This window comes from Carassius auratus, chromosome 17 (genome assembly GCF_003368295.1).
Source record: "Carassius auratus strain Wakin chromosome 17, ASM336829v1, whole genome shotgun sequence".
Lineage (NCBI taxonomy): Eukaryota > Metazoa > Chordata > Actinopteri > Cypriniformes > Cyprinidae > Carassius > Carassius auratus.
This window is the reverse complement of record NC_039259.1, coordinates 4,292,223-4,311,885: the sequence shown is the minus strand read 5'-3', so window position 1 is coordinate 4,311,885 and position 19,663 is coordinate 4,292,223. Positions and strand designations below refer to the sequence as shown.

Sequence of the window (19,663 nt, the reverse complement as noted above, 5' to 3'; positions counted from 1 at the left end):
CTGTTTATTAATGGCATAGTCGCCGATGCATATGGGGATTTACTTGAATACAATGACGCATAGCTATGACTAATTTTGTTAAATGCCTTAACGCACTGGGGTTGAAGCCAGCACTGGTCTATCTTGTACTTTCTTTGTGAAAACTAAGCCATTTTTTTTATTGTACACAAGGTATTTGAAATTGCAAAGTGTGTGTGTATAGTCCTAAAACAATAGGCTTTTGTAAAATTAAAGAAAATAAAACGGGTGCTCTGTTCTGTCTGTTAACTTTTCAGACATGAAACAACTGGAGTCTCAGAATATTTGCCTCAAAGACATCCGAACATCACAGTGACTATGTATATGGATGATAGACAGGGCTGTCGCTAGTGCGGTGAAAGGTGGTGACGATTATAGGGGCCCACCGCTGAGGGGGCGGGCCCAACAATCTCAGCCTAAAAAGATACTCAGGACAGTTGACGGGCCACTGCTGTGCATCGTCACGAAAGCTTATCTTTTTCACGTGTTTTTAAGCCTTTTCGATTTAAACATTAAAGCATCCAAACACAAGACGCGGAAAAGGTTAACAGAGTGGCTGGTTACTCGCACGCTGTGTTTAGTGCACACCCAGAGAGAGAGAGTCACATATCACGGACTGCAACACTGAACCGTGCTCTCTTCTGTGAAGTTCTCCTCGCAGTCCCTCCTGCACATGTACTCGATGGCGCCGCAGATGGCTGCTTCAGTGCTTGGCTCTCCAGTGTTTGTGCTGTTTTTGTTCGTTTTTCCTGTTTTTTGTTTAACAAACACGATCAGTTTCACCAGGGATGAACTGCTGAACATTCGGCAGAACACACCACAAGATCTTTTACCGGATTTAAATTATTCAGACGTTTTACTGAACGTTGTTATCGGAGGAGCGGCGGCGCTGATCAAGCGCTTCAGGACGCGCAGACGGGGGAAGCGAGCGGGAGCGCTCGTCAGAATCAGGAAGCGTGGATTTCGAACGCCGTTGCCTAGCATCCATCTCGCAAATCTCCGCTCTCTACCCAACAAAACAGACGAACTGCTTCTGCTCTCTCGGACAAATAAGGATTTCTCTCACTCTGCTGCTCTGTGTTTCACGGAAACCTGGCTGAATGACGCCATACCGGACAGCGCACTCCATCTGCCGGGCTTTCAGTTGTTCAGAGCGGATCGCTAATCAGAATCAACTGGGAAATCGCGCGGCGGCAGGACATGCTTTTACATCAATGAACGGTGGTGTACAGATGTAACTGTGTTAAAGAAGATGTGCTGTCCTGATTTAGAAATGCAGTTTGTCAACTGCAAGCCGTTCTATTCGCCGCGGGAGTTTCATTCGTTCATTCTGGTCAGTGTTTACATCCCTCCGCAAGCGCCATGACTTACCCTGTCCACGACTTCCCCTTGGGTTGAATGCAAAGCATGAATTCAGAGTATAAATCGCCATATTAGGCTTTGTCACATCACTTTCACTTTTTTTCAAATAAAATTCCATGTTGTTTCTAATTTTTTATACAAATAAGAATATGTGTAATATGAGAAAGTGGATGTGCTAGGTATGATGCAGATGGGTAAAGAGCTTTGCTTTTCTGTTCTCTCCAGAGGGATTTCAGTCAGCATTTGCGAGAGCATGTCTAGCTCTCGATGGGATTAAAGTGATGCTTGAATTAAGCAAGTTTAGCTCTCTGAGTTAAATGGGTGTTGTGTGATGCAGTCACAATAATCGGTCCCACCAAGGCTTGACTCTCTCGAGGGATGAGAGTTGAGCCCCTACACTCCATGGTTCGGTTCCCATGGCCACCATTGCAGTGAGGCGGGATCAAGCATGGGGTTGTAAATGGTGCACGAGAGGAGTAGAAAGTTTCCATTCAAGCTCCTCGTTACCTCTCTTAAGTGTAAGTTCAAAGTATATCAAGGGTGTTCTTGTTGCCTTTGATGGCTACCCAGATTGTAGCAAGGTGCCCCTCCCAAATGAGTTTGGGTTTTAAGTAGGGTTCCTTAAAAAAAAAATACAGTATACAGAAAAATGTATATGCAATGAGGCTATAGAGCACACTCATCTCTGAAACACCCTTTAATTTTGTGCAGTTTTCATTATCAGTAGCTCATTAGGCAATAGCACACAGTTTTATGTGGCAGTATACTATATGCTTCAGGAACATAAATCAAAGCATGCCTATCAGTACCATAAAACGATTGCTGTACCTGCTGACCACTGTATATTAATTTTGTAGTTGATAGTGGCAACGTAGAAACACACAGTCCTCTAGTAATTAAACTACCTAAATTATTATGACATGGCGTGAACACACTTCAGCATTCAGCTCGTCCAACCCCAATCAAACACATCTGAACAAGCTAATCAAGGTCTTCCAGATTACAGCTACAGGCAGGTGAGTTTGATCAGGGCTGGAGTTGACTTGATCTCCTTGGGTCTTTAAAAACCCATTTTACCGCAATTTCTATTGCATTGACGCTGTTATTTGTGTTAGTTTTGTGTGCCTTGTTGTCTGTGCTTTGTGACGCACCAATTCAGTGCATTTTTTCCAGCAAGGAAAATTGTGATATAGCAGGTCAGGAGGATGACTGCTCTAGTGTACTGTTCATTGATTGCGGTTTTGTGTCTTTGTGGATACTTAAATGCAACAGATGTTACTCCAGGACAAACTGCAGGTGAGAAGATCTGTTAAATTGTTAATGCAGCAATCAGGAAATAAGGTCTTCTGAAAGTAACACTATTAAGGAATGAGTGGTAGGTCTTACAACCCTTGATTTTAAGTGGTTAAATTTAAGGTTTGAGACCCATTGCATAACCCCTGACCCAAACCACACTCCCTGGCCTCCCCCAAAGATCCTCTTAAGTCCTCTAGTGGCTGGTTACTGTCTGGTGACACTGACAGTTGTGCTGTCCCATCGAGGTTGTTGTTCTGATGGAGGCTGTTCTGTAGGATACACATGCTGTCAATTTGATTGGGCGTGTGCATGTTACCGTTTTCCAGAGTTCCAGTTAATAATGGATGCTAGGGGGCCACAAAAAAAGGCCAAAACCAAGCAAATGTAACCCATTGAATTCAACATAAGCTTGAAGCATAGACTAAAATGTTGAAAGTGAATGGAAGTGTTTGGACTTCAGTGAATCTTTTGGTCATGTTTGTATAACAGTAAAGCCAGGAGAGTGTCCACCCCAAACACCTGGAAGCTCCTGTACCAGGTTATGTGACTGTGACTCTAGCTGTCCTGACAATGAGAAGTGTTGCAGCAATGGATGTGGACGTTCCTGTACATCTCCTTATACAGGTATGTTATTGCTTTTGTTGGTAGATGAGGGGTTTTTATTTCTTCCGGTAGCCAATATTAACTTCAAGACCCCCAAAAAGGTTTTGCCCCTATTTTGGTAGCCCAGCCCCACATATACATGGCTGAAGTGCACGATAATACATTTAGCAAACCTGACATGTGCATATCAAGCGACTAAGCAGAATTAATATGTGCCTATCGAGAAGAAACCAAGCAACCTTGGCATCCGATTGAAGGCCTTCCTGCTCCATGAGTTTTCTCCAGTGCTGGAAAGCTGACCCCATACTTAAACCGGTCCTACTTGCCTTTATCGCAAACCTCCTTTTGTTCTGCAGACTTCTCATTTAATTCCCTTTTTAATCCGTCATCTCTTCTGCTGTTCCTCTGCTTATGCCAGTCCTGTGTACAGCGTTCTCTCTCCTCCCCATCAGCAGAACACGCGCCCCTTACTGCTGATTGGCTCAAAGTGTTTTGGTTCTCTACCCAACTCTTTCTAAAGAACTTTTGAAAATCCATGCCCCACCTTTACTCTCTTAGGATGGTTTTAAGCCTAGGATGGCTTTACCAAAGAGGAATAATTGGAATATAATTTACTCTGCAGCTGAAACTTGCTATTTGTGTTTCGTGCTGTATATTGAAGTGGCATACAGCCTGTATGCACAGACTAAAGCTGACTATCTGTGTCCATGCAGTGAAGCCGGGTCAATGTCCCAAAACGAAGAGCGTTCCAGGATGTGCTGAAAGCTGTTTCCATGATGGCCAGTGTCCTGCCGCACAGAAGTGTTGCCCAACCACCTGTGGCCATGTATGTAGTGAACCAGATGATCAGGAAAGTGATGAGGCAAGTGGTCAGGGATACGGAGGTGGTTATGGACAAGGAAGCGGTCAGGGTTACGGAAGTGGTCAGGGAAGTGGTCAGGGTTATGGAAGTGGCCAGGGAAGTGGTTACGGCCAGGGAAGTGGTTATGGCGAGGGACGTGGTCAGGGTTTCGGAAGTGGGCAGGGAAGTGGTTACGGCCAGGGAAGTGGTCAGGGGTATGGAAGTGGTCAGGGAAGGGGGTACGGAAGTGGTCAGGGAAGTGGGTATGGTCAGGGAAGTGGTCAGGGTTTCGGAAGTGGTCAGGGAAGTGGTTACGGCCAGGGAAGTGGTCAGGGGTACGGAAGTGGTCAGGGAAGTGGGTACGGAAGTGGTCAGGGAAGTGGGTATGGTCAGGGAAGTGGTTACGGAAGTGGTCAGGGAAGTGGGTATGGTCAGGGTTATGGAAGTGGCCAGGGAAGTGGGTATGGTCAGGGAAGTGGTCAGGGTTATGGAAGGGGACAAGGTCAGGGAAGCGGTCAGGGACAGGGACAAGGTCAAGGTCAGGGACAGGGTCAGGGGAGCGGACAAGGTCAAGGACAGGGTCAGGGGAGCGGACAGGGACGAGGTCAGGGGAGCGGACAGGGACAGGGACAAGGTCAGGGACAGGGTCAGGGTCAGGGGAGCGGACAGGGACAGGGTCAGGGTCAGGGGAGCGGACAGGGTCAGGGTCAGGGGAGCGGACAGGGTCAGGGACAGGGTCAGGGGAGCGGTCAGGGACAGGGTCAGGGACAGGGTCAGGGACGAGGTCAGGGACAAGGTCAGGGACAGGGACAAGGACAGGGTCAGGGACAGGGTCAAGGTCAGGGACAGGGTCAGGGACAGGGACAGGGTCAGGGGAGCGGACAAGGTCAGGGACAGGGTCAGGGGAGCGGACAGGGTCAGGGGAGCGGACAGGGTCAGGGACAGGGTCAAGGTCAGGGACAGGGTCAGGGACAGGGTCAGGGGAGCGGACAGGGACAGGGTCAGGGGAGCGGTCAGGGACAAGGTCAGGGACAGGGACAAGGACAGGGTCAAGGTCAGGGACAGGGTCAGGGGAGCGGACAGGGTCAGGGACAGGGTCAGGGGAGCGGACAAGGTCAGGGTCAGGGGAGCGGACAGGGTCAGGGACAGGGTCAAGGTCAGGGACAGGGTCAGGGGAGCGGACAGGGACAAGGTCAGGGACAGGGTCAGGGGAGCGGACAGGGACAAGGACAGGGTCAGGGGAGCGGACAGGGACAAGGTCAAGGACAAGGTCAAGGAAGCGGACAGGGACAAGGTCAGGGAAGCGGACAGGGACAAGGTCAGGGAGGTGCTTGGGGAAATGTTCGGGCACGTGGTCCCAGTCAGGGATGTGGTCGGGCACATTAATACGTGGGCTTTTTTGCATGGATACTTGTTGGAATCTTTCAATTCAGTGCTCTTATTCATGGATTCCCCCACCCCGTTTAAATGGTTCAGAAAGATTTGTCACCATTCCTCAAATAAACATGCTTGATTGCAGAATTGGTGTTGTCTGGGTCTATATTTTTTTTATTTTTAAATCCAACTTGAGTGAAGAAAAGGTGCCTTGAAATATGCCTGAACTGTGCCAAGAAGATTACAATTAAATGGTTCCAGAAGGTGCCCCCAACACTTTGAGGAATACTTAAGGACCGTGAGGGGAAATCCATCGTACGGAAAATAACGAACAGCTTAAGATTCAAATTGTGTCCGTTTAAATGAGACCTGGGGAATTTTGAACAGTTTCTATATTTGCTGGCTAACTTAAGATCTTTTGATCCCATCCAAGGTTGTTCTGTCTAGTTTTGTTAGTGGTTCGTTCCCATTTTAGCTTTCATCTGTTTGAAGTTTCATTTACATTTTGTAGAAAGCAAGTGTCTCTTGCACTGTTTTGCAAGCTGTTTATTAATGGCATAGTCGCCGATGCATATGGGGATTTACTTGAATACAATGACGCATAGCTATGACTAATTTTGTTAAATGCCTTAACGCACTGGGGTTGAAGCCAGCACTGGTCTATCTTGTACTTTGTGAAAACTAGGCCATTGTTTTTATTGTACACAAGGTATTTGAAATTGCAAAGTGTGTGTGTATAGTCCTAAAACAATAGGCTTTTGTAAAATTAAAGAAAATAAAACGGGTGCTCTGTTCTGTCTGTTAACTCTTCAGACATGAAACAACTGGAGTCTCAGAATATTTGCCTCAAAGACATCCGAACATCACAGTGACTATGTATATGGATGATAGATAGGGCCGTCGCTAGTGCGGTGAAAGGTGGTGACGATTATAGGGGCCCACCGCTGAGGGGGCGGGCCCAACAATCTCAGCCTAAAAAGATGCTCAGGACAGTTGACGGGCCACTGCTGTGCATCGTCACAAAAGCTTATCTTTTTCACGTGTTTTTAAGCCTTTTCGATTTAAACATTAAAGCATCCAAACACAAGACGCGGAAAAGCTTAACAGAGTAGCTGGTTACTCGCACGCTGTGTTTAGTGCACACCCAGAGAGAGAGAGTCACATATCACGGACTGCAACACTGAACCGTGCTCTCTTCTGTGAAGTTCTCCTTGCAGTCCCTCCTGCACATGTACTCGATGGCGCCGCAGATGGCTGCTTCAGTGCTTGGCTCTCCAGTGTTTGTGCTGTTTTTGTTCGTTTTTCCTGTTTTTTGTTTAACAAACACGATCAGTTTCACCAGGGATGAACTGCTGAACATTCGGCAGAACACACCACAAGATCTTTTACCGGATTTAAATTATTCAGACGTTTTACTGAACGTTGTTATCGGAGGAGCGGCTGCGCTGATCAAGCGCTTCAGGACGCGCAGACGGGGGAAGCGAGCGGGAGCGCTCGTCAGACTCAGGAAGAGCGGATTTCGAACGCCGTTGCCTAGCATCCATCTCGCAAATCTCCGCTCTCTACCCAACAAAACAGACGAACTGCTTCTGCTCTCTCGGACAAATAAGGATTTCTCTCACTCTGCTGCTCTGTGTTTCACGGAAACCTGGCTGAATGACGCCATACCGGACAGCGCACTCCATCTGCCGGGCTTTCAGTTGTTCAGAGCGGATCGCTAATCAGAATCAACTGGGAAATCGCGCGGCGGCAGGACATGCTTTTACATCAATGAACGGTGGTGTACAGATGTAACTGTGTTAAAGAAGATGTGCTGTCCTGATTTAGAAATGCAGTTTGTCAACTGCAAGCCGTTCTATTCACCGCGGGAGTTTCATTCGTTCATTCTGGTCAGTGTTTACATCCCTCCGCAAGCGCCATGACTTACCCTGTCCACGACTTCCCCTTGGGTTGAATGCAGAGCATGAATTCAGAGTATAAATCGCCATATTAGGCTTTGTCACATCACTTTCACTTTTTTTCAAATAAAATTCCATGTTGTTTCTAATTTTTTATACAAATAAGAATATGTGTAATATGAGAAAGTGGATGTGCTAGGTATGATGCAGATGGGTAAAGAGCTTTGCTTTTCTGTTCTCTCCAGAGGGATTTCAGTCAGCATTTGCGAGAGCATGTCTAGCTCTCGATGGGATTAAAGTGATGCTTGAATTAAGCAAGTTTAGCTCTCTGAGTTAAATGGGTGTTGTGTGATGCAGTCACAATAATCGGTCCCACCAAGGCTTGACTCTCTCGAGGGATGAGAGTTGAGCCCCTACACTCCATGGTTCGGTTCCCATGGCCTCCATTGCAGTGAGGCGGGATCAAGCATGGGGTTGTAAATGGTGCACGAGAGGAGTAGAAAGTTTCCATTCAAGCTCCTCGTTACCTATCTTAAGTGTAAGTTCAAAGTATATCAAGGGTGTTCTTGTTGCCTTTGATGGCTACCCAGATTGTAGCAAGGTGCCCCTCCCAAATGAGTTTGGGTTTTAAGTAGGGTTCGTTAAAAAAAAAATACAGTATACAGAAAAATGTATATGCAATGAGGCTATAGAGCACACTCATCTCTGAAACACCCTTTAATTTTGTGCAGTTTTCATTATCAGTAGCTCATTAGGCAATAGCACACAGTTTTATGTGGCAGTATACTATATGCTTCAGGAACATAAATCAAAGCATGCCTATCAGTACCATAAAACGATTGCTGTACCTGCTGACCACTGTATATTAATTTTGTAGTTGATAGTGGCAACGTAGAAACACACAGTCCTCTAGTAATTAAACTACAAAAAATTATTATGACATGGCGTGAACACACTTCAGCATTCAGCTCGTCCAACCCCAATCAAACACATCTGAACAAGCTAATCAAGGTCTTCCAGATTACAGCTACAGGCAGGTGAGTTTGATCAGGGCTGGAGTTGACTTGATCTCCTTGGGTCTTTAAAAAACCATTTTACCGCAATTTCTATTGCATTGACGCTGTTATTTGTGTTAGTTTTGTGTGCCTTGTTGTCTGTGCTTTGTGACGCACCAATTCAGTGCATTTTTTCCAGCAAGGAAAAATTGTGATATAGCAGGTCAGGAGGATGACTGCTCTAGTGTACTGTTCATTGATTGCGGTTTTGTGTCTTTGTGGATACTTAAATGCAACAGATGTTACTCCAGGACAAACTGCAGGTGAGAAGATCTGTTAAATTGTTAATGCAGCAATCAGGAAATAAGGTCTTCTGAAAGTAACACTATTAAGGAATGAGTGGTAGGTCTTACAACCCTTGATTTTAAGTGGTTAAATTTAAGGTTTGAGACCCATTGCATAACCCCTGACCCAAACCACACTCCCTGGCCTCCCCCAAAGATCCTCTTAAGTCCTCTAGTGGCTGGTTACTGTCTGGTGACACTGACAGTTGTGCTGTCCCATCGAGGTTGTTGTTCTGATGGAGGCTGTTCTGTAGGATACACATGCTGTCAATTTGATTGGGCGTGTGCATGTTACCGTTTTCCAGAGTTCCAGTTAATAATGGATGCTAGGGGGCCACAAAAAAAGGCCAAAACCAAGCAAACGTAACCCATTGAATTCAACATAAGCTTGAAGCATAGACTAAAATGTTGAAAGTGAATGGAAGTGTTTGGACTTCAGTGAATCTTTTGGTCATGTTTGTATAACAGTAAAGCCAGGAGAGTGTCCACCCCAAACACCTGGAAGCTCCTGTACCAGGTTATGTGACTGTGACTCTAGCTGTCCTGACAATGAGAAGTGTTGCAGCAATGGATGTGGACGTTCCTGTACATCTCCTTATACAGGTATGTTATTGCTTTTGTTGGTAGATGAGGGGTTTTTATTTCTTCCGGTAGCCAATATTAACTTCAAGACCCCCAAAAAGGTTTTGCCCCTATTTTGGTAGCCCAGCCCCACATATACATGGCTGAAGTGCACGATAATACATTTAGCAAACCTGACATGTGCATATCAAGCGACTAAGCAGAATTAATATGTGCCTATCGAGAAGAAACCAAGCAACCTTGGCATCCGATTGAAGGCCTTCCTGCTCCATGAGTTTTCTCCAGTGCTGGAAAGCTGACCCCATACTTAAACCGGTCCTACTTGCCTTTATCGCAAACCTCCTTTTGTTCTGCAGACTTCTCATTTAATTCCCTTTTTAATCCGTCATCTCTTCTGCTGTTCCTCTGCTTATGCCAGTCCTGTGTACAGCGTTCTCTCTCCTCCCCATCAGCAGAACACGCGCCCCTTACTGCTGATTGGCTCAAAGTGTTTTGGTTCTCTACCCAACTCTTTCTAAAGCACTTTTGAAAATCCATGCCCCACCTTTACTCTCTTAGGATGGTTTTAAGCCTAGGATGGCTTTACCAAAGAGGAACAATTGGAATATAATTTACTCTGCAGCTGAAACTTGCTATTTGTGTTTCGTGCTGTATATTGAAGTGGCATACAGCCTGTATGCACAGACTAAAGCTGACTATCTGTGTCCATGCAGTGAAGCCGGGTCAATGTCCCAAAACGAAGAGCGTTCCAGGATGTGCTGAAAGCTGTTTCCATGATGGCCAGTGTCCTGCCGCACAGAAGTGTTGCCCAACCACCTGTGGCCATGTATGTAGTGAACCAGATGATCAGGAAAGTGATGAGGCAAGTGGTCAGGGATACGGAGGTGGTTATGGACAAGGAAGCGGTCAGGGTTACGGAAGTGGTCAGGGAAGTGGTCAGGGTTATGGAAGTGGCCAGGGAAGTGGTTATGGCGAGGGACGTGGTCAGGGTTTCGGAAGTGGGCAGGGAAGTGGTTACGGCCAGGGAAGTGGTCAGGGGTACGGAAGTGGTCAGGGAAGGGGGTACGGAAGTGGTCAGGGAAGTGGGTATGGTCAGGGAAGTGGTCAGGGTTTCGGAAGTGGTCAGGGAAGTGGTTACGGCCAGGGAAGTGGTCAGGGGTACGGAAGTGGTCAGGGAAGTGGGTACGGAAGTGGTCAGGGAAGTGGGTATGGTCAGGGAAGTGGTTACGGAAGTGGTCAGGGAAGTGGGTATGGTCAGGGTTATGGAAGTGGCCAGGGAAGTGGGTATGGTCAGGGAAGTGGTCAGGGTTATGGAAGGGGACAAGGTCAGGGAAGCGGTCAGGGACAGGGACAAGGTCAGGGACAGGGTCAGGGGAGCGGACAAGGTCAAGGACAGGGTCAGGGGAGCGGACAGGGACGAGGTCAGGGGAGCGGACAGGGACAGGGACAAGGTCAGGGACAGGGTCAGGGTCAGGGGAGCGGACAGGGTCAGGGACAGGGTCAGGGGAGCGGTCAGGGACAGGGACAGGGTCAGGGACAGGGTCAGGGGAGCGGACAGGGTCAGGGACAAGGTCAGGGACAAGGACAGGGTCAGGGACAGGGACAGGGTCAAGGTCAGGGACAGGGTCAGGGACAGGGTCAAGGTCAGGGACAGGGTCAGGGGAGCGGACAAGGTCAGGGACAGGGTCAGGGGAGCGGACAGGGTCAGGGGAGCGGACAGGGTCAGGGACAGGGTCAGGGACAGGGTCAGGGTCAGGGACAGGGTCAGGGACAGGGTCAGGGGAGCGGACAAGGTCAAGGACAGGGTCAGGGGAGCGGACAGGGACGAGGTCAGGGGAGCGGACAGGGACAAGGTCAGGGACAGGGTCAGGGTCAGGGGAGCGGACAGGGACAGGGACAGGGTCAGGGGAGCGGACAGGGTCAGGGTCAGGGGAGCGGACAGGGTCAGGGACAGGGACAGGGGAGCGGTCAGGGACAGGGACAGGGTCAGGGTCAGGGACAAGGTCAGGGACAAGGTCAGGGACAGGGACAAGGACAGGGTCAGGGACAGGGTCAAGGTCAGGGACAGGGTCAGGGACAGGGTCAGGGGAGCGGACAAGGTCAGGGACAGGGTCAGGGGAGCGGACAGGGTCAGGGGAGCGGACAGGGTCAGGGACAGGGTCAAGGTCAGGGACAGGGTCAGGGGAGCGGACAGGGACAAGGTCAGGGACAGGGTCAGGGGAGCGGACAGGGTCAGGGACAAGGTCAGGGACAGGGACAAGGACAGGGTCAAGGTCAGGGACAGGGTCAGGGGAGCGGACAGGGTCAGGGACAGGGTCAGGGGAGCGGACAAGGACAGGGTCAGGGGAGCGGACAGGGTCAGGGACAGGGTCAAGGTCAGGGACAGGGTCAGGGGAGCGGACAGGGACAAGGTCAGGGACAGGGTCAGGGGAGCGGACAGGGACAAGGACAGGGTCAGGGGAGCGGACAGGGACAAGGTCAAGGACAAGGTCAAGGAAGCGGACAGGGACAAGGTCAGGGAAGCGGACAGGGACAAGGTCAGGGAGGTGCTTGGGGAAATGTTCGGGCACGTGGTCCCAGTCAGGGATGTGGTCGGGCACATTAATACGTGGGCTTTTTTGCATGGATACTTGTTGGAATCTTTCAATTCAGTGCTCTTATTCATGGATTCCCCCACCCCGTTTAAATGGTTCAGAAAGATTTGTCACCATTCCTCAAATAAACATGCTTGATTGCAGAATTGGTGTTGTCTGGGTCTATATTTTATTTTTAAATCCAACTTGAGTGAAGAAAAGGTGCCTTGAAATATGCCTGAACTGTGCCAAGAAGATTACAATTAAATGGTTCCAGAAGGTGCCCCCAACACTTTGAGGAATACTTAAGGACCGTGAGGGGAAATCCATCGTACGGAAAATAACGAACAGCTTAAGATTCAAATTGTGTCCGTTTAAATGAGACCTGGGGAATTTTGAACAGTTTCTATATTTGCTGGCTAACTTAAGATCTTTTGATCCCATCCAAGGTTGTTTTGTTAGTGGTTCGTTCCCATTTTAGCTTTCATCTGTTTGAAGTTTCATTTACATTTTGTAGAAAGCAAGTGTCTCTTGCACTGTTTTGCAAGCTGTTTATTAATGGCATAGTCGCCGATGCATATGGGGATTTACTTGAATACAATGACGCATAGCTATGACTAATTTTGTTAAATGCCTTAACGCACTGGGGTTGAAGCCAGCACTGGTCTATCTTGTACTTTGTGAAAACTAAGCCATTGTTTTTATTGTACACAAGGTATTTGAAATTGCAAAGTGTGTGTGTATAGTCCTAAAACAATAGGCTTTTGTAAAATTAAAGAAAATAAAACGGGTGCTCTGTTCTGTCTGTTAACTCTTCAGACATGAAACAACTGGAGTCTCAGAATATTTGCCTCAAAGACATCCGAACATCACAGTGACTATGTATATGGATGATAGATAGGGCCGTCGCTAGTGCGGTGAAAGGTGGTGACGATTATAGGGGCCCACCGCTGAGGGGGCGGGCCCAACAATCTCAGCCTAAAAAGATGCTCAGGACAGTTGACGGGCCACTGCTGTGCATCGTCACAAAAGCTTATCTTTTTCACGTGTTTTTAAGCCTTTTCGATTTAAACATTAAAGCATCCAAACACAAGATGCGGAAAAGCTTAACAGAGTAGCTGGTTACTCGCACGCTGTGTTTAGTGCACACCCAGAGAGAGAGAGTCACATATCACGGACTGCAACACTGAACCGTGCTCTCTTCTGTGAAGTTCTCCTCGCAGTCCCTCCTGCACATGTACTCGATGGCGCCGCAGATGGCTGCTTCAGTGCTTGGCTCTCCAGTGTTTGTGCTGTTTTTGTTCGTTTTTCCTGTTTTTTGTTTAACAAACACGATCAGTTTCACCAGGGATGAACTGCTGAACATTCGGCAGAACACACCACAAGATCTTTTACCGGATTTAAATTATTCAGACGTTTTACTGAACGTTGTTATCGGAGGAGCGGCTGCGCTGATCAAGCGCTTCAGGACGCGCAGACGGGGGAAGCGAGCGGGAGCGCTCGTCAGACTCAGGAAGAGCGGATTTCGAACGCCGTTGCCTAGCATCCATCTCGCAAATCTCCGCTCTCTACCCAACAAAACAGACGAACTGCTTCTGCTCTCTCGGACAAATAAGGATTTCTCTCACTCTGCTGCTCTGTGTTTCACGGAAACCTGGCTGAATGACGCCATACCGGACAGCGCACTCCATCTGCCGGGCTTTCAGTTGTTCAGAGCGGATCGCTAATCAGAATCAACTGGGAAATCGCGCGGCGGCAGGACATGCTTTTACATCAATGAACGGTGGTGTACAGATGTAACTGTGTTAAAGAAGATGTGCTGTCCTGATTTAGAAATGCAGTTTGTCAACTGCAAGCCGTTCTATTCACCGCGGGAGTTTCATTCGTTCATTCTGGTCAGTGTTTACATCCCTCCGCAAGCGCCATGACTTACCCTGTCCACGACTTCCCCTTGGGTTGAATGCAGAGCATGAATTCAGAGTATAAATCGCCATATTAGGCTTTGTCACATCACTTTCACTTTTTTTCAAATAAAATTCCATGTTGTTTCTAATTTTTTATACAAATAAGAATATGTGTAATATGAGAAAGTGGATGTGCTAGGTATGATGCAGATGGGTAAAGAGCTTTGCTTTTCTGTTCTCTCCAGAGGGATTTCAGTCAGCATTTGCGAGAGCATGTCTAGCTCTCGATGGGATTAAAGTGATGCTTGAATTAAGCAAGTTTAGCTCTCTGAGTTAAATGGGTGTTGTGTGATGCAGTCACAATAATCGGTCCCACCAAGGCTTGACTCTCTCGAGGGATGAGAGTTGAGCCCCTACACTCCATGGTTCGGTTCCCATGGCCACCATTGCAGTGAGGCGGGATCAAGCATGGGGTTGTAAATGGTGCACGAGAGGAGTAGAAAGTTTCCATTCAAGCTCCTCGTTACCTCTCTTAAGTGTAAGTTCAAAGTATATCAAGGGTGTTCTTGTTGCCTTTGATGGCTACCCAGATTGTAGCAAGGTGCCCCTCCCAAATGAGTTTGGGTTTTAAGTAGGGTTCCTTAAAAAAAAATACAGTATACAGAAAAATGTATATGCAATGAGGCTATAGAGCACACTCATCTCTGAAACACCCTTTAATTTTGTGCAGTTTTCATTATCAGTAGCTCATTAGGCAATAGCACACAGTTTTATGTGGCAGTATACTATATGCTTCAGGAACATAAATCAAAGCATGCCTATCAGTACCATAAAACGATTGCTGTACCTGCTGACCACTGTATATTAATTTTGTAGTTGATAGTGGCAATGTAGAAACACACAGTCCTCTAGTAATTAAACTACCTAAATTATTATGACATGGCGTGAACACACTTCAGCTTTCAGCTCGTCCAACCCCAATCAAACACATCTGAACAAGCTAATCAAGGTCTTCCAGATTACAGCTACAGGCAGGTGAGTTTGATCAGGGCTGGAGTTGACTTGATCTCCTTGGGTCTTTAAAAACCCATTTTACCGCAATTTCTATTGCATTGACGCTGTTATTTGTGTTAGTTTTGTGTGCCTTGTTGTCTGTGCTTTGTGACGCACCAATTCAGTGCATTTTTTCCAGCAAGGAAAAATTGTGATATAGCAGGTCAGGAGGATGACTGCTCTAGTGTACTGTTCATTGATTGCGGTTTTGTGTCTTTGTGGCTACTTAAATGCAACAGATGTTACTCCAGGACAAACTGCAGGTGAGAAGATCTGTTAAATTGTTAATGCAGCAATCAGGAAATAAGGTCTTCTGAAAGTAACACTATTAAGGAATGAGTGGTAGGTCTTACAACCCTTGATTTTAAGTGGTTAAATTTAAGGTTTGAGACCCATTGCATAACCCCTGACCCAAACCACACTCCCTGGCCTCCCCCAAAGATCCTCTTAAGTCCTCTAGTGGCTGGTTACTGTCTGGTGACACTGACAGTTGTGCTGTCCCATCGAGGTTGTTGTTCTGATGGAGGCTGTTCTGTAGGATACACATGCTGTCAATTTGATTGGGCGTGTGCATGTTACCGTTTTCCAGAGTTCCAGTTAATAATGGATGCTAGGGGGCCACAAAAAAAGGCCAAAACCAAGCAAATGTAACCCATTGAATTCAACATAAGCTTGAAGCATAGACTAAAATGTTGAAAGTGAATGGAAGTGTTTGGACTTCAGTGAATCTTTTGGTCATGTTTGTATAACAGTAAAGCCAGGAGAGTGTCCACCCCAAACACCTGGAAGCTCCTGTACCAGGTTATGTGACTGTGACTCTAGCTGTCCTGACAATGAGAAGTGTTGCAGCAATGGATGTGGACGTTCCTGTACATCTCCTTATACAGGTATGTTATTGCTTTTGTTGGTAGATGAGGGGTTTTTATTTCTTCCGGTAGCCAATATTAACTTCAAGACCCCCAAAAAGGTTTTGCCCCTATTTTGGTAGCCCAGCCCCACATATACATGGCTGAAGTGCACGATAATACATTTAGCAAACCTGACATGTGCATATCAAGCGACTAAGCAGAATTAATATGTGCCTATCGAGAAGAAACCAAGCAACCTTGGCATCCGATTGAAGGCCTTCCTGCTCCATGAGTTTTCTCCAGTGCTGGAAAGCTGACCCCATACTTAAACCGGTCCTACTTGCCTTTATCGCAAACCTCCTTTTGTTCTGCAGACTTCTCATTTAATTCCCTTTTTAATCCGTCATCTCTTCTGCTGTTCCTCTGCTTATGCCAGTCCTGTGTACAGCGTTCTCTCTCCTCCCCATCAGCAGAACACGCGCCCCTTACTGCTGATTGGCTCAAAGTGTTTTGGTTCTCTACCCAACTCTTTCTAAAGCACTTTTGAAAATCCATGCCCCACCTTTACTCTCTTAGGATGGTTTTAAGCCTAGGATGGCTTTACCAAAGAGGAATAATTGGAATATAATTTACTCTGCAGCTGAAACTTGCTATTTGTGTTTCGTGCTGTATATTGAAGTGGCATACAGCCTGTATGCACAGACTAAAGCTGACTATCTGTGTCCATGCAGTGAAGCCGGGTCAATGTCCCAAAACGAAGAGCGTTCCAGGATGTGCTGAAAGCTGTTTCCATGATGGCCAGTGTCCTGCCGCACAGAAGTGTTGCCCAACCACCTGTGGCCATGTATGTAGTGAACCAGATGATCAGGAAAGTGATGAGGCAAGTGGTCAGGGATACGGAGGTGGTTATGGACAAGGAAGCGGTCAGGGTTACGGAAGTGGTCAGGGAAGTGGTCAGGGTTATGGAAGTGGCCAGGGAAGTGGTTACGGCCAGGGAAGTGGTTATGGCGAGGGACGTGGTCAGGGTTTCGGAAGTGGGCAGGGAAGTGGTTACGGCCAGGGAAGTGGTCAGGGGTACGGAAGTGGTCAGGGAAGGGGGTACGGAAGTGGTCAGGGAAGTGGGTATGGTCAGGGAAGTGGTCAGGGTTTCGGAAGTGGTCAGGGAAGTGGTTACGGCCAGGGAAGTGGGTACGGAAGTGGTCAGGGAAGTGGGTATGGTCAGGGAAGTGGTCAGGGTTTCGGAAGTGGTCAGGGAAGTGGTTACGGCCAGGGAAGTGGTCAGGGAAGTGGGTATGGTCAGGGAAGTGGTTACGGAAGTGGTCAGGGAAGTGGGTATGGTCAGGGTTATGGAAGTGGCCAGGGAAGTGGTTACGGCCAGGGAAGTGGTTATGGCGAGGGACGTGGTCAGGGTTTCGGAAGTGGGCAGGGAAGTGGTTACGGCCAGGGAAGTGGTCAGGGGTACGGAAGTGGTCAGGGAAGGGGGTACGGAAGTGGTCAGGGAAGTGGGTATGGTCAGGGAAGTGGTCAGGGTTTCGGAAGTGGTCAGGAAAGTGGTTACGGCCAGGGAAGTGGTCAGGGAAGTGGGTACGGAAGTGGTCAGGGAAGTGGGTATGGTCAGGGAAGTGGTTACGGAAGTGGTCAGGGAAGTGGGTATGGTCAGGGTTATGGAAGTGGCCAGGGAAGTGGGTATGGTCAGGGACGTGGTCAGGGTTATGGAAGGGGACAAGGTCAGGGAAGCGGTCAGGGACAGGGTCAGGGTCAGGGACAGGGACAAGGTCAAGGTCAGGGACAGGGTCAGGGGAGCGGACAAGGTCAAGGACAGGGTCAGGGGAGCGGACAGGGACGAGGTCAGGGGAGCGGACAGGGACGAGGTCAGGGGAGCGGACAGGGACAGGGACAAGGTCAGGGTCAGGGTCAGGGTAGCGGACAGGGTCAGGGTCAGGGGAGCGGACAGGGTCAGGGACAGGGTCAGGGGAGCGGACAGGGTCAGGGACAAGGTCAGGGTCAGGGACAGGGACAGGGTCAGGGACAGGGTCAGGGGAGCGGACAAGGTCAGGGACAGGGTCAGGGGAGCGGACAAGGACAGGGTCAGGGGAGCGGACAGGGTCAGGGGAGCGGACAGGGTCAGGGACAGGGTCAAGGTCAGGGACAGGGTCAGGGGAGCGGACAGGGACAAGGTCAGGGACAGGGTCAGGGTAGCGGACAGGGTCAGGGACAAGGTCAGGGGAGCGGACAGGGTCAGGGTCAGGGGAGCGGACAGGGTCAGGGTCAGGGGAGCGGTCAGGGACAGGGTCAGGGGAGCGGTCAGGGACAGGGTCAGGGGAGCGGACAAGGTCAAGGACAAGGACAGGGTCAGGGACAGGGTCAGGGACAGGGTCAAGGTCAGGGACAGGGTCAGGGACAGGGTCAAGGTCAGGGACAGGGTCAGGGGAGCGGACAAGGTCAGGGACAGGGTCAGGGGAGCGGACAAGGACAGGGTCAGGGGAGCGGACAGGGTCAGGGGAGCGGACAGGGTCAGGGACAGGGTCAAGGTCAGGGACAGGGTCAGGGGAGCGGACAGGGACAAGGTCAGGGACAGGGTCAGGGGAGCGGACAGGGACAAGGTCAGGGACAGGGACAAGGACAGGGTCAGGGACAGGGTCAAGGTCAGGGACAGGGTCAGGGGAGCGGACAGGGACAGGGTCAGGGGAGCGGACAGGGTCAGGGGAGCGGACAGGGTCAGGGGAGCGGACAGGGTCAGGGACAGGGTCAGGGGAGCGGACAGGGACAAGGTCAGGGACAGGGTCAGGGGAGCGGACAGGGACAAGGTCAAGGACAGGGTCAGGGGAGCGGACAGGGACAAGGTCAGGGAAGCAGACAGGGACAAGGTCAGGGAGGTGCTTGGGGAAATGTTCGGGCACGTGGTCCCAGTCAGGGATGTGGTCGGGCACATTAATACGTGGGCTTTTTTGCATGGATACTTGTTGGAATCTTTCAATTCAGTGCTCTTATTCATGGATTCCCCCACCCCGTTTAAATGGTTCAGAAAGATTTGTCACCATTCCTCAAATAAACATGCTTGATTGCAGAATTGGTGTTGTCTGGGTCTATATTTTTTTATTTTTAAATCCAACTTGAGTGAAGAAAAGGTGCCTTGAAATATGCCTGAACTGTGCCAAGAAGATTACAATTAAATGGTTCCAGAAGGTGCCCCCAACACTTTGAGGAATACTTAAGGACCGTGAGGGTAAATTCATCGTACGGAAAATAACGAACAGCTTAAGATTCAAATTGTGTCCGTTTAAATGAGACCTGGGGAATTTTGAACGGTTTCTATATTTGCTGGCTAACTTAAGATCTTTTGATCCCATCCAAGGTTGTTCTGTCTAGTTTTGTTAGTGGTTCGTTCCCATTTTAGCTTTCATCTGTTTGAAGTTTCATTTACATTTTGTAGAAAGCAAGTGTCTCTTGCACTGTTTTGCAAGCTGTTTATTAATGGCATAGTCGCCGATGCATATGGGGATTTACTTGAATACAATGACGCATAGCTATGACTAATTTTGTTAAATGCCTTAACGCACTGGGGTTGAAGCCAGCACTGGTCTATCTTGTACTTTGTGAAAACTAAGCCATTGTTTTTATTGTACACAAGGTATTTGAAATTGCAAAGTGTGTGTGTATAGTCCTAAAACAATAGGCTTTTGTAAAATTAAAGAAATTAAAACGGGTGCTCTGTTCTGTCTGTTAACTCTTCAGACATGAAACAACTGGAGTCTCAGAATATTTGCCTCAAAGACATCCGAACATCACAGTGACTATGTATATGGATGATAGACAGGGCCGTCGCTAGTGCGGTGAAAGGTGGTGACGATTATAGGGGCCCACCGCTGAGGGGGCGGGCCCAACAATCTCAGCCTAAAAAGATGCTCAGGACAGTTGACGGGCCACTGCTGTGCATCGTCACGAAAGCTTATCTTTTTCACGTGTTTTTAA

At 48.4% G+C, this 19,663-nt stretch overlaps 1 protein-coding gene across 1 annotated transcript; it reads left to right on the top strand.

The window, feature by feature from the left end:
• The first annotated feature begins 2,456 nt into the window (after positions 1–2,456).
• On the top strand, positions 2,457–19,520 carry LOC113117842 (fibroin heavy chain-like). Its single transcript, XM_026286769.1, has 7 exons — positions 2,457–2,676; positions 3,166–3,300; positions 3,993–4,430; positions 16,675–16,830; positions 17,029–17,214; positions 17,287–17,467; positions 19,427–19,520. Exons 1-7 carry the CDS (start codon positions 2,586–2,588, stop codon positions 19,518–19,520), a joined length of 1,281 nt encoding a protein of 426 aa, XP_026142554.1. The 5' UTR covers positions 2,457–2,585.
• Positions 19,521–19,663: the final 143 nt, after the last annotated feature.